Genomic DNA, 16,208 nt, shown 5'->3' with positions numbered 1-16,208 from the left:
TCAACTGAGCAACAGAGCTCGTACTCGCGGCGCTCGTTCATGACTTGAGCTCCAGCGCGTTCACAGTGGCAGTGCTCGTTCATGACTTTGCGCCCAAGCGCGTCCATGAACAAATTCGATGACGCAAAATGCGTCACAGTAGACCCACTACGTCACGTTTTACTACCCGGATGGAGGGGTGAAAACGCCTCATGCGCTGGGTGAGCAACTCAATGCAAGTGGACGGGCGGGGATATTTGTGTCCTCTCTATATTTATTATAACTCTATGGGTTTTCCATACAGGCCAGTGTTATGAAATTCTCAAAAATTTCCTTCATCGAGATTCATCTCGTAAATCTAACTACAGATCAAATTTTGGTTTAAAACAAGCCCTCCTCTACTGACCGTAACAAAAGCACAGATGACCACGATTGTAATTTTTCTGTTCTGGGTGAAAGAAAATACCAGGAAGCGGAAATACTCTTATTACATTTACTCGGATTACAAGGAGCCTCGGAAATAAGGAAAAAAACTATAAAAAACCTGTCACTGGCGATTAAATCATTGTTTAATCAATGGCACTCAATGTGTTTTTTAATGTGTTTTTGTGTAAACCATTCTTCTTTGCAACTTTGAGGTCAAATCGAGCGTCTCTCACATGTCACGCCCAGACTTTTACTGTCATGGCATAATGTCCATGTCATGTCTTATCTGAAATGTCTTTCTTGTCACACCTCATCTCCCCAGCCACCCTGCGATGAGATGTGTGAGGTGTGTGAAGTGTGGACGGCCGATGACCTGTACCCCTGCAGGATCTGCACACGCATGTTCCACGACGGCTGCCTCAGGGAGCTGGGCTACCTCCGGGCCGAAGCACTGCAGGAGATGAGAGACACGGCCCACACGGTTACAGGCTGGAGCTGCTACTACTGTGTGAGTCTGCACTAACCACTGCTAAACTGTCCTGTCCTGCCCTGTTAGTATTGTACTGTCTGTCTTTGTTTACGCCCGTAGCCAATCACGGGCCACGGGCTGTGTATGTCCGTAGCCAACAGTGTTGTAAAAAGTACTCACATTTTATACTTAAGTAAAATTATCAATGCAGCAATGTAGAAATACTCTGTTACAACTAAAAGTCCAGAATTCAAAATGTACCGCACTTGAGTTTGAAAATAGCAGATCTACAAGCTCACAACACAGTTTTTTTTAATGTCTGGTATCTCTCCCTATAGTACTATGATGTACTTGCTGTACATTACAGCAGTGATATTTAACATTTTCATTTCAAGGAGCCACAGTTTGATACTGTATGCCTTTAGGCCACAGACCTCAAAATGGAACCAATCTGGTCCATTTGTTTCCATTTGTGCACTGGTGCATTGGATTTACAGGCCCTTAAGGTCCATTTGGTTTCTAACTACCAGTCATTATGGGGACCCCCTGGAACCCCTCAGGAAGCCATAAGGGTCCCTGGACCCCATGTTGAGAACCAGGTCTATTGTACTGTACTGTACTGTGTGCTTGTACAATGACTTTCACGACCCTCAGCACCTTCTTGGAGAGCCATGTGCTGAACATGCAAACACATGCCAGTTTCTGTAAGAGTACAATATGTGATGAATGCAAAATGATACCCAGTATTGTGCTGCACAATTGCTGTGTACTAATTAAAATACACTATTTCAATCAAGTGCTGCAACGTTTTGAAGCACTGCACTTGTAAGCATATTTCTATTTGCAAAACTACCGCCTGGATTCTGGAGTCTCACCAGGGTTTTTTGGAAGGCTAATGTCAGAATCAATGGCTCTTTGCTGATCACAGCTCTGTGCAATCTGCTTCATTTCAAGCGTAAACAGCCAAAGAGGGCTCTATGCTGAATAACCCCTTAGGAGTGGAGTATGGCTTTCTCTCTCTCTCAGTGGCGTCAGTTCAGAAAAAGGTAAGGTATGGCAGGTATCGCGCGTGCAAGACACCAGTCATGTTGCCATACCGGTACCTTAGCAACAGGCATGATACATTTATTTTAAGAAGTACATTCTATTTCTTTCCCAAAAAAATTATATGGTTTCTTGGGCTGGATATGGCAGTCTGGAACAGTTGTTCAAGTGCAGCTAAACTGCCACAATTAACAATAATGAATTGCACCTGTGCAGCTGACCTGCGGAACCTGGGAATATACTATTCTATCAAGATGGGGAGAATAAAAGTGTGGTGATTATAATACCTTGTTACATTTTGCATTTGTAGTTATTTTATTGCAATTTAACAACATAACCAGCACAGATAGACAATGAGACATTCATGGATTTATATTTTAAAGTAACTTGTATTCTCTGCAGCTGCATACCCCTGCCATACCCAATTGACGCCCCTGCTCTCTCTCTCTCTCTCTCTCTCTCTCTCTCTCTCTCTCTCTCTCTCTCTCTCTCTCTCTCTCTCCCTGCGAGCGTCAGAATCATTTGCCAAGCTTGAGTGCGTGAGAGGGAGCTTTTTCACACAATTTGAGGAGCGTCACAGCCGTCACTCTCTTTCACTGTGCTTCTGGCAATGTTATGGGGAATGGAGTGGATGGAAGGCAAATAAAAGAAAAGATGATTAAAGCTATAATATGCTATAAATCCAGTAGTGAATATTGATATTCACTACTGGCAGAAAGCAGAGGAAAGCTATTTATTATAGCCATATAGTTATCTGACCATCAAGTCATGTCACCTCTTGGTAAGGGGTCTCTTTCAAATGAGACCAGCACTATTGACTTAGCCTGAAACTCTGTCATAAACTGTTTTAATTCACCAACGGAGCATAAGCTCCACTGATTAAAATCGTTTTCAATGAGTTCCATGAAGAGGCAACATGATACACTAAACCTAATTCAATAATGTCTTGGGACAGATAACTAGGAATGTATGTGGATCTCGAGATCCACATAGAAACGGCGTGGCTCCAGTGTGTATCTCGTAGGCTACTTGATGTGACCGCCCGGCCTGTAACATCAATCATCTAAAGCAGCAGTTCCCAAACTTTTTAGGTGAGAAACAGTGTTCTAAATAATGCACACACATTTGTCTTTGTTAAAAACATGTCTCTGAGGCAGAGACATATACAGTACAACATATTCAGAGGATGACACACACACGCACGCACGCACGCACGCACGCACGCACGCACGCACACACACACACACACACACACACACACACACTTAGACTTAGACTTAGACTGACGGAACCATTGCTGTATTGACTTTGACCTCTAACGAAGTATTGCTGTATTGACTTTGACCTCTAAGGACCTTCCAGGAAGAGTGCTCATGTGCGTCTTGCGGTGACACGCTTCCTAGTTTCTTCTTCTCTGAGCTGTTTTTTTTTTTTTCACACTGATTTTTGACATTGCACTATTAGGTTGTGTTGGTAGTTTCTGAGTATTTTGCTTTGTTTAACAATGACAGTGTGATACTTGTTTGCACTAACTAGCATTGACTGCTAATGGTCTCTTTTGCAAGACACTTTATGTATATATACTTATATTTTATTCGCCCCCTCTACTGATGCACCTTCTCTTTATTGGTACTGTGCTGCTCTTGTTTTTTTTTTTTTTCCCCCTCTTATCTATTTTTTCTTACGTCTCTGTAACTTTGTAAATAACTGTATACTGCTGTGCTACTACTGGACAACTGAATTTCCCCCTTGGGATAATAAAGGTATCTATCTATCTACACACACACACACACACACACACACACACACACACACACACACACACACACACACACACACACACACACACACACACACACACACACACACACACACACTCTCACACACACACACTCTTACACTTTCTCACAAGCACGCATGCACGCACGCACGCACGCACGCACAATATACACACACAAAGCATAAAGTTCATTCAAGCAAAGAAGATCTAGGCCTAATAGCATACTGTAGATCTGCTGTCAAGACAGAACTGCTGTCAAAAGAATCGGGCGGAAAGGTTTGACTGGTGGTTAGTGAGACTGCATGTAAAGCAATTGAAAGGTTTGAAAAGATTACCCTTTGCTCTGTCATTGTGAGTCAATCAGGATAGGGAGAGCTACAGTGCACAGCAAAGTTCCAGATTTAAATCTTGCTATACCTTGGATGAATCATGCTATTGCTATTAATATATATATATATATATATATATATATATATATATATATATATAGGCCTAGAGAGAGAGCGAGAGTAGCAGAATTTCCCTCATGTTTGGCAGCAGAGACATCACAATACTTTGCCAGTATTTCTGCCTTTGGGTAGCCTTACATTAAGAAGACGGATTCTGCCGAGACTTTCGCATTGTGACGTTGGGGCGACGGCAGATTCGTCTTACCGACTTGTCAGACAGGTCGGGGGCATGGTCGGCAAAACTGCAATTGCGGCTCTTAGGCTTCCTAAGAAGTCGCATACATCTTGCAGAACTTCGGCGGTGTGCTATATTTCGCATTTGTGCATGTGTAGAGCCGCAATTGCAGTTTTGCCGACCATGCCCCCGACCTGTCTGACAAGTCGGTAAGACACTTCTGCCGTCGCCCCAACATCACAATGCGTAGGTCTCGGCAGAATGCGTCTTAATGTAAGGCTAGCCTTTGGGCATCCCTAGTTGTCGGAACCCTCCAACAACTAGTCCGTGGGTTTATGTCCTAGGCAGGATCACCAGAGGAAACACAGTTCGTATTGTGTTAAAGAGCTCTCTCTAGTTCTCCTCATGGGCCTGGAAGTCCACCCATTGCTATTCCCACAGTGGACGGACATCCCACTGGAAGGTCTATTGCCTCTCTTCCCAGTATCCGCACGCACGCATGTACGCACACACACACACACACACACACACACACACACACACACACACACACACACACACACACACACACACACACACACACACACACACACACACACACACACACACACACACACACACAACACACACACACACACAATCAGGGTATAGCCTCTGTCGGTCTCGCAGTGCATACTTTACCCATCTGTCTGCCGCAGTGACAATCAACACGGTTTTCTGCACAAAGAACCATGAAAACGTTTGCAAATTGCATCATTTGGCGTATTTCCATGAGGGATCTTAAAATCACCCACAGAGAAATTACTTTCCAACTGACTTGATGCAGTGAATAAATCCTCTCCATACTTATAAGGTCACACAGATTATATGAAATATGTGAAAATTATGGAAAGTGAAGTTTTGATGTTGAACAATATAAATTCATTACTCTAGAGATAATACCATTGGCAGGGTCGATCAGCAATCTATTTTCCTTACGTTAATTAATTTTCCATGGACCATGCAAATTACTTTGCTTAACTTTTCTGTGCAGTGATGGTGATGGTTAATCAATCGTGGATTTGTTTCAGCCTTCTCCATTACTACAAAACTAAGGCTTGCACCTTGAAGATAAATTCTTCTGGTTCTGGTTGACCAACGTAACGATCAAAGTGGATCTTGAGTTTCGTAAATGTTGCATTAGAGACAGACTTTTGATCAGGTAGGCCAGGCCTATATATCTTGACAATTTGCAAAACAGATCCTGACCTGGATTTCTGTGCAGGAAATGATAGTTACTGTATCTTACATGCATGAACTACAGTGGCACGGCAGCGAAACAGAATGATTCTTAGATCCATTGTCAATAGCATCTATTATTGAAACAGCAGGGGTCTTCAATGTTTTCAGTCCAAGGACCCCTTAGTTGAGATAGAGATGAAGCAGGGACCCCACAACATTTTCACAGATTCCATATAGTTTCATCTTTTGATAGCACAATAACAGCACAATTATCAGTGAATTTTGGATTCTTGAACCGTTAATACAATAAATTTGACATTTCACTCTGTACTTAGTCTGCTCTTTTTCCCCTCTACACCAAAGCTATTTGCCGAAAATAGCCGATCTACAAGGCGTTGTGAGCTTGTTTTTGAGATGAACTTCTCAAAAAACTGAGTCACTACTACAGTACTGTTTTATAATGGATGAGGCATAATGCAGTATGCTATTCAGAGGAACTATAGGAACCTCAGTGAGGTCTTTCTATTTGACGCACGTTGTGAGCATTGTACTGTCAATGAATGTAGAACAAGGACGCCAGCACTCACTTTAGAATGAATTCTTCTTATTTATTCAAAGATTTCCCCCAGCAGCCGCCATACATGTGGACGTTTCAGCCCGACAGGCCTTCCTCAGACTGTAAACTCGCCGTTTTACTTGAGTTTTCATGCTGAGGAAGGCCTGTCGGGCCGAAACGTCCACATTTATTGGCGGTTGCTGGGGGAAAACTTTTAATAAATAAGAAGAAGTCATTCTAAAGTGAGTGCTGGCATCCTTGTTCTACATTCATTATCTGCCTGAGCCGTGCACCCTAGACGAATGTTTATGTGAACCACGTTTTTGACGAGTGCTCATCTTCTCTCTTCCATTGTACTGTCAGCCTGGGGAGTGGGACAAGAGGTTGAGAGCGCTGTGATAATAATAGTGGATGTGTTCTGAGGGTCAAAGTAGGCTGGCGTGTCTATGACAATTTGGATGCTTGGATTGCTTTTTGTACTGTGTACATCCGTCTTACATGTCACTGTAGCTGTAGGTGCTATGACTTTTTTCTTTTGTGCCAAATATGACTGTCGGGATCTGCAATACTGACCAAAATATGTTATTGATTTAGTTGTCCATGATGTGTGCTTGTGGAGTCCAAATAACATCAAACTCCCGGAAATATATTTCACACGTTAGTCTGGCTTCATGCTACCAAATATTATCATTCAACCATACATGCAGTCTGAATCTACAGTTTATGTAGATGTGAATAACAATGTGTAAACAAACTAGGGATGGGACGATAAGCGATATTATCGTTTATCGTGATAAAAAACACTTATGATAATCGTATCGTGGAGATTTAATTTATCGTGATATCGTCCTCTGTCATGCACTGGGATCAATTCACCTTTTTTATTTGCCGAGCTGCATATCTGGTACCACTTGTCTTAAACCCTCTATAATAGACCGTTTGTCAGCCTTCTGATTGGTCCCTGAGACTCCCTGACTGGCCAACCAGAAAAAAACATTCACTTTTTGCTATCGGGGGTGGAGTTTGTGCAGTGGAGAATATTGAATGTGGCTTTCAACAACTGTCCGCAGTGCGCGACACGGAGATCGGCCGGTACGGTGATAGCGACGGCAAGCGTCAAGCGATCTCGCTCATCATAACGAATAAGCTTCAACAAACTAGTTCACATGTACCTTATCAATGGTCTAAGAGTCACGATTGGGTACATATAATTTAAATGGGCAGAATTACGAAAAGCCAGCCTATTATGTGAGGAGAAACATTCTCTCTGTCCTCTTCCTAGTACCCAAGATGCAATGCGCTTCTCTTTCTATCTCTGATCCAGAGGATTAAACTAATTAAAACATTTATTTTTCGGGGGAAAACTACTGTTTTGCTATGTAATTGCTGTACCTTTTTCTTCCCTTTTTATTAATATCACGTAGATGTGTTTTTTGTGGTACTTTATATAGCTGTAATGAGGCTATGAAGGGAAAAAAAATCCCATCCACTACCACTATAAAAGAATCTGCAAAGAGGATTCTGTCCCACTGGGATTAAACAAATTAAAACATATATTTTCGGGTAAATCCCCTGTTTTGCAATGTAACTACTGTACCTTTGTCTTCCCTTTTTATTAATATCACCTAGGTGTTTTTCCTTTGGTACTTTATATAGCTGTAATGAGGCCATTAAACAAAACGGGTATTTCTTACATTGATGCTCCTACATATTATCATGCAAGCACCAGTTAAAGTTACTTTCCATCCCTCATATACTGTATGCACAGTGCACATCCCATAACCCACACACTGCACATCATTTTGGAGCTCATATCTTTGAACGGGTAAGAGCTAGTTCTAACAAATAACAGCACATACAGACAGTGCACAGTTGCTACCCCTGTGTGTTTAGATAATTATGTAGCCTAGTGATTTCTAAGACACACCGTGGCACATGAAACAGTACAAGCACGACTCAATCTTTGAATTAGTCTTAAACCACTTGTAAGGTCTCAGTCGAGGAAAACCAGCACTCACAGATAATATAAATGTCACTTGTAGAACACTGGGCAGTGGGCAGCCTGTAGCAAAGATAGATAGCCATCAGCACCAGTGCTGTCGTCTTGTCTGCTTTCGGCACTGAAGCACAACATTTTGATACATTATTTCGATGTGTTCTTTCTTCTTTTGTAATACATTTTTGCCTAGCTACGTCCTCTTGAGTTACAGTATGTGCAAACTGGGTAAAGGATAGAAACCTGATGCTCCAAATCTGTGCCCAGTGCAGGTGATCTTTCTTCATGCTGTAGAGTTGGGCCGTGGGAGATCAGAGATACTGTAACTATCCCAGCACAGAGCACACACCAGCCTTCATCCATTAACGTGTATGCATTCATTCATCAATCACTCCATAAACGTTCAGATTATGACTGCCTTTCCAAGCATGTTATTTAAATGACGTCGGTTTCAGCTGTCAGATTTATCAAAGCTTTACCAAAACACTGGGATTGATGAATCTCACGTGGGTGTAAGCTGATTCTTGGGCTCAAATTGAAGCTGTATGTACATTCCATTGATAAAACATTGTATCTAGTACAATATCTGAGTTCTGCTTCCAGTCTACCTGTATGAAGACCTTGACGCAACCACATAATTAACTTTAACATATTTACATAGAGGACATCCTATGTACTCTTGATGATTTAATGAGTAGCAGTCAAGACTGCAAAGTGTTCCAGCACCTGCTCTCACATGCACGCACGCATGCACACACGCACGCACGCACGCACGCACGCACGCACACAATGATCAATGTATAGCAGTTAAGCAGACTAGAAGGGCGGCCCAGCGTCTAGTCGGCGACCTGGCCAACTCGGAACAATGTAAATAGGGAATGAATGCCCCGCCCTTTAGGACCCGTTTTGACCATCTGTCTGCCTGTGTCCATTTATGCCCATATATGGAGATATCTGTATCTGTCTGTCTGTCTGTCGGCGTCCATTTTATGGAGATCACTGCAGTATAGTTCTGGGTCCATTTTATGCCCAGATATGGAGATATCTGTCTATCTGCGTCCATTTTATGCCCATATATGGAGTATCTGTCTGTGCCTCCAACTGTGTTGCAGACACAGTGCCGGTTCCCCCTTTAATGCAAACCTCATTATACCTGTTGTCATAGGACCCGTTTTGAACATCTGTTTGCCTGTGTCCATTTATGCCCATATATGGAGATATCTGTATCTGTCTGTCTGCGTCCATTTTATGCCCATATATGGAGATCTTTGACCATCTGTTTGCCTCTGTCCATTTATGTCCATATATGGAGATATCTGTATCTGTCTGTCTGCAATCCATTTTATGCCCATATATGGGGGCATTCATTTTATGCCCATATATGGAGAACGCGCGTGCCCGTGGGACGAACGGTTCTCGAGATACGCGGATTACATACATACATACACACTCACAGAGATTTTTTGTTGACTCATGTGGCGTACGTGATGTCAGAGCCTTTTATGAAGTGATGTCACAATGAGTCAGAGTTTTCGCCGATTTCCTCCGGAACAGCCTGATGTCAACAATCAACCCCGCATAAGGAGATTCCGAACGTTTCTCGCCGGTTCGGGAAAACCGCGCGTCGGGTCGGGTCGAGACCCGGCACTGCACTCCGTGCCACGGCGGGGAACGCGCGTGCCGAATCTGAAGCCGGTGGGACGAACGGTTCTCGAGATACGCGGATTACAGACACACACACAGACAGACAGACAGACAGACAGACAGACAGACAGACAGACACGCAGAGACTTCTCGCATTTATAGATAGATAAGGCTACTTGCAATCCAAGAATTGGAGTCCAATGCTATCCAGAACTGAACAGCTTTTCCTATGCTGTGCTCATGCAGCTGTTGACAAAATAGGCAGATTTAGAACAAATTTGAATGTTATTCATATAATATCAAAGTCTGTTGGTGACAATTCTTTTGATAGACCAGGGATTCAGAGAAAGATGCTACAAGTACTGTAGGTACAGTAGTTTGTAAAAAAAAAAGAAGAAAAAACAACACAACATCACGTTATAATACGTAATTCCTCTTCTTTATTGACACCAGCCATGCATCGCACAGCAACCAGCCTCAGGAGGAATCCATATACAGATGGTTTACATTTCCACAGTATTATAGTACTAGTAAGACGCCTCAGGGCGAGGTCGCGCCACAGTGATGTGGACATCAGGGTTGTGGGCATCAGGGATCTCCATATATGAGCATAAAAGGGATTTGTTCCCCTGGCATCACAGGGATCTCCATATCTCCATATATGGGCATAAAAGGGATTTGTTCCCCCTGGCATCACAGGGATCTCTCTAACAGGGCATCATTAATATTGAAAACATCAGGGAACTCCATATATGGGCATAACATGGATTCTGTTAGTGTGACATCACAGTGAAGCCAGAGCGTGATGTCAGAGCGGCAAACCCATTCTGGTAGAGTGGTTCCCCTGACATCACAGTGACATCAGAGCATGATGTCAGAGCGGCTAACCCATAGACAAAAAGAAATGTCTACACGTCTACATGGACAGACGGACACGGACAAGCTTTGACGTTTCTCATAATACACTGCAAGCTTCGGTCGCATTAAAGGCCCATTCCCACTGGGCCAGATAACAGATAAAAAAAATCTCTTTCTCCAGATATTTTTCCATTCAAAGTGGATGGTAGATACAGATAAAAAAAATATCTGCCACAGATATTTCTTTTATCTGTGGCAGATTTTAATTTTTTTATTTTTATCTGTATCTACCATCCACTTTGACTGGAAAAATATCTGGAGAAAGAGATTTTTTATCTGTTATCTGGCCCAGTGGGAATGGGCCTTAACTCTGAGATCAATATTTATGTGCAATTCACACTTACTAACATTGTTGATGACGCATATACAGTACTGAAAAGCATCCTGACCTTGTAGTATTTTGTGAATCTACACTGCAACCAACTAAGTCAAATTCAGTTTATGTGAAAATATGTGACTCTCTCATTCTGCTATGGGTAATAATAACGGTCTGAGGAAAATGCCAGTCATTACTGAGCTATGAACAAAATTGAATGGCTCATTAATTCTAATGAAAGGCTGAGTAGAAGCAGCATGATATCCTGATGGAAATAGTTTTACCTTATATGAGCTTATGGCTAATTGCACGTGTAACTCTTAAGTCTGAAGCTCACTCCACATAATTAGAACACTCAATTATTGAACAGTCAGTTATGCACCATCATCCTCTTGGCCTTGACAGTCCTCTACAGGAGGAGATTGTGAAAGCCTTGCATACCTCTCCCCCATTATACTCCTTGTAGTGTATGTCAAATAGCAAAACTAGCCGCTCTATAAGTGTAAATCTTAGTTTTGTTGCTGAATGTTCGCCTATTTCCTCCTAATGTTTGCCTATAATGTTCATAGAAATGCTCTCCTGTCATGGCATGCCCAGACCTCTAGGGATCATGTGGTTCAGCTCTCCTTCCTCCTCTCCTCATTATCCCTTCTCCTCTCCGCAGGATAATGTGAATCTGCTCCTGACGGAGGAAGAGATGTACAGCCTAATGGAGACGTTCAAGCAGTGTAAGATCATCCCAGGTGAGACTACGCTTCACAGCAGCTCTTCAACTCAACAATACAGCCGACCACATAAAAGCACCTGCGAGTCATACATTGTGGATGTAGCTGATGAGTCAGGCAATTTACGCCAGTCAGTTTGCATGTAGGCAGGTCTCTAGCCTGCCTTTAATCACTGTTCTTAAAATTGCTTGGAATATGGAAATCAAATCTCCTGAAGTTATGAATCATTGTGACCTGCTGATCGGGGGCGCAGCATTTGGAATTCCAGTGGATGGAAGTTGCCGCACGCTACAGTTCACATTTAACCTCAAATTTAGTTCTTAATATATATGCATATTTTCCTCCACCTCTGAACATCTTTTGCAGATTCATCTCACTTTAGATTGCCACTGAGTGCACATCAATCCACGGCCTCAGTTTGTTTCTATTTTCACAAGTCATCACAAAGCGCTGCGAGCTTGTAGATCTGCAATTTTCTCTAAGTGGTTACTTTTTTTTTGCCACCCTATAAATTTGTATTCCTGAAAATGATGCATCTGCTGATGCTGGCATGCTGCTCCTTGGCCGCTCCGTGCCACACTAATAGCCGTTTCCGCATGCATGGCATTTAGCAGCAAACTGAGACTGAGCCCCTTTGTGACAAATATGCCGATCAGATAGTCATCGACCTCCCAGAAAATCTCCCGCAGACCCCCATTACAAGGGTTATAACACTTCTTGATTTCTTTTTTCGTTGCCTCGTTCAGCTGAGGTTAATCCATCATTTTGCCTCGGCTCGGCCCGCATCTTACGCGTGTTACGATTTCGCCGCGGTTCAGAGGGAAGGCAATCAATGGGAGATGGCTACTGCTTTTGTAAGAAATAACCCCTAAGTTAATTATATCTGGAGAGCTGCCTGGTGACTAATTACCCATTTAGGCCTAGAATTATTGAATGCAGTGAAAAATAGCAGATATACAAGCTCACAGCGTGGCACCGAGTGCCGCGCTGCGAGCTTGTAGATCTGCTATTTTTGAAAAAGTCGTGAAAATGTGTGCAAATCTTTGAATATATATGTATTTTCAAAGCAAACGTTTGTAACTCATATTTTGAGATGGGTGTCCGACGTCCGTGGCCAAATAAATATAATTTTGGGGGTCCTTCACATGAAAAGGTTTGAGAACCACTGACATAGTAGTCTCTCAAGAACAGACTAACTGAGCTCCAGTGAAGTGAAAAGGACCTTTTCTTTGACGATGGCCGGCCAGATTGCTGACAAGAAAACATAGGTTTTTCAAAAAAATCTTAGAAGGATTCAAAAGACGCTTATAGAATCGGGTAAAAATTCGAATTTTCACGATTTTTCAAAAATAGCAGATCTACAAGCTCGCAGCGCGGCACTCGGTGCCGCGCTGTGAGCTTGTATGTCTGCTATTTTTCAATAGTTAAAGCATAAAATAATGATACACAATTACTGTGTACCCGTTCTAAATGGGTTAAGCCTGACATGATGAATGGGCTGCTTGCCACTCTCCAGAGTCATGCCTGGTGTCAGACGAGCTGCTGCAGTACCGACACTTTGTGTCCAAGCAGCTGTTTGAGAAGGATCTGACGGACGAGCAGGAGGAGGAAGTGCTGGCCCAGTTCGCGGCGCTGGATCCCGAGAAGAAGGGTCAGATCGAGTGGTCCGACTTCCTCTACTTTGAGTCCCTGGCGGTGCTCAAGAAGTTACGCACAGAGGTACTGTATGTACACTACCACAAACGTGTTTATTAAAGGACAACTTCACCCATTTTCGACCTATATCTTCATATAATTGGAACGGTGGCGGCAGTGGCTCAGGGGCAGAGAAACCGTCCTTAGAACACGGAGGGTTCCCGAAGGGTTCCCAGTTCGATACCCGGGCTCCCCCAGAGTTAGTGTCGAAGAGTCCTTGAGCAAGACTCTGAACCCCTTGTTGCTCCCGGTGAGCAGGTTGGTGGTTTGCATTTACTCTGATTACTTTTTCGCTGGATAAAAATCTTGATTAATCCTGGGCACCCGATGTGTTAAGCAGATTTCTTTTTTCTTTTTCAAATCTTGTATTTAGATTTTTTTTGTATTAACGCGATGACTATGGCTTCCATTATTATAGAATGTATAACTTTCCAGGAATAGAAAGCCTGCAGTTTCTATTAGCTTGGATTCCCCAATGATGATGTCACTCTGTGTGTACTCTGAGACACAGACCGAGTAGAAAACATTTGTACCATATAATGAGCATTAGTGAGGACCAATTATATGAACATAGTATGTTGAAATGGGTCAAGTCGTCCATTAACCTCTCAGTTCTTTGGACAAGGCAATCCCTCTTTGATTGCTTGCAAATGCTTGCTTCCTTGCTTGATTGATGGATTGATTGAAACATCTTATTGACAAAAATGCATATATTATGTATACACTGCAGAGGGGTACATCAAATAAAATAAATAACAATTAAAACATTCTTACAACTTCCAGTGTAAGAACACATTGGTTAGCTTTCTCTATACGGAACCTTCCACAACTGAACTAATTGATGGTTCTAATCAGGTCCAGCTGCTATTCAGCCAGCTCTTTATGAGCTGGCTTTTTTATGCTCCATACAAATCTCAATTCAACCTCTGACCATAAACCTAATTAATCTTTGCAAGTTAACTGCTTCTATGACTTTTGAGGGCATCCAGAGGCCAGGGGGAATGACAACGATGTCATTCATTCAATTCAAATATCTACACTGGACTTATTGTTTAAGTACTTTAAGTTAATTAATATGCAAACGACGGCCAAACGAGTACATTAAGTAGGCAATAGTTTAATTGAATGACCAGGCAAATCTCACCTAAACTCCAACGTGGACCCAGTTAATAGTTTAACTTTTGTGAACTTTTGCACATTCCCTGGATAACCACATTATGGTTGTGATTTACTTGCTTTAGATTTCTGGCTTAAGTGTCTCTGGTGGAGACAGTTTGATTATACAGGCACTGCTGCCTCTGACGCCACTATTGGATTTGCAATTTATGGACTGGACTGTGGGATAGTTAAGCTACCAACCAATGGGACAACAGCTGCGCTTGCAGATTATGTCATTCGATTTACTGCTGCAACAGAGAAGGATCCAAGCTGAATAAAGGATACAGATAGGCCTAACCCCCCAATCCTGAGATACATCATTTGAAATTACAGACATCCATGCCCCATTAAAAAAATATGAATTAAGTAAAACAGTGAAGCTGTAACATCACATTCGCTCTAATAAAATGCACACATAAAATTCTGGAATCGGAAACATTATTTTGCAGTTCCTCGATACAGTAGTGTCAGTGTGACCCCAACACAAAATGTGTCAATGTCACATGGATCAGATGTCAGATATGACATTTTAAAACAATATAATTATTTCTGAATGCCAAAAACGTTTATTTTTTTCTTTTACAGTGAGCGCCAATTCTTTCCAATTCATTCGTGAAATTCTTGCTCAACATTGGAGTCCAAATCGCCACGTTCAGTGTCATTCAGTGTCAAAAGTCAGGAATTCAAAATGTACTTGAATAAAAGTATGAAAGTATTAGCATCAAAAAGTACTTAAAGTACCAAAAGTAAAAGTACATGTTTGAAAACAGCAGATCTACAAGCTCACAACGCGTTGTGAGCTTGTAGATCTGCTATTTTCAAACAGCCTATAGGCATAAAACAGGGCTAAAGTGATTTATGTATGTTTCATAATATTACAATGTATATCTGAAAAGTAACTAGTAGCTAAAGTTTTCAAATAAATGTAGTGGAGTAAAAGTACAATATTTGGATCTGAGATGTAGTGGAGTAGAGGTAAAAGTATTGGAAATTGGAAACACTCAAGTAAAGTACATATATAACTCAAAAGTGTACTTAAGTACAGTAATTAAGTAAATGAGTACTTTACACCACAGAGTTGGATAAAAGGGGTTCTTGCATTCTGAAATGAGGGAAAGGGGGTTTCAGAGTTTCAGAAGAACCACACGCTCATGCTGACCCTCATGCTGCTTTCAGAACTCATTGGTGCATCTGCTGACTGCCAAGGAGAGGGACACTGCACGGTCAGTCTTCCAGGGCCTGGACCTGGACAAAGATGGCCTAATCACAGGGGCGGAGAGCCGTCTGGCCCAGCAGTCCTGGTTCCACAAGCTCAGCAAAGAGACCCAGTCCTGCAATGTGAGGTGAGTGCAGGGGCGTCACAACAAGGGCTGGAAAAGTGGGACTGAGTTACTAGGGCCCAAGGTGGAGGGGCCTGGAATTATTTTATACTTTAGCTATCGAAAAATAGCAGATCTACAAGCTCGCAGCGCTGCACTCGGTGCCGCTATTTTTGAAAAGTCGTGAAAATGTGTGCAAATCTTTGAATACATGTATTTTTTAAAAGCGAACATTTTTCAAAAATAGCAGATCTACAAGCTTGCAGCGCGGCACTGGGAGATTGTATAGCTGCTATTTTTCATTCGTTAAAGCACAAAATAATGCGTAATAATCCCAG

The 16,208-nt window shown here is 42.3% G+C and overlaps 1 protein-coding gene across 1 annotated transcript in view; it reads left to right on the top strand.

The window, feature by feature from the left end:
• Positions 1-16,208, top strand: part of phf24 (PHD finger protein 24) — a gene marked incomplete at both ends in the record, with an annotated part of 31,625 nt that overhangs the window by 9,372 nt on the left and 6,045 nt on the right. The window contains 4 exons of the mRNA XM_080742747.1: positions 728-913; positions 11,638-11,716; positions 13,215-13,417; positions 15,728-15,894. Of these exons, the coding sequence (XP_080598873.1) occupies positions 728-913; positions 11,638-11,716; positions 13,215-13,417; positions 15,728-15,894 (635 nt within the window). The remainder of the gene's footprint in view (positions 1-727; positions 914-11,637; positions 11,717-13,214; positions 13,418-15,727; positions 15,895-16,208) is intronic.

The sequence above is a fragment of the Nannobrachium achirus genome, assembly GCF_963921795.1.
Source record: "Nannobrachium achirus genome assembly, chromosome: 15".
NCBI classification, from domain to species: domain Eukaryota; kingdom Metazoa; phylum Chordata; class Actinopteri; order Myctophiformes; family Myctophidae; genus Nannobrachium; species Nannobrachium achirus.
The sequence above is the reverse complement of the archived record's forward strand: the minus strand, read 5'-3'. Positions and strand labels throughout refer to the sequence as shown.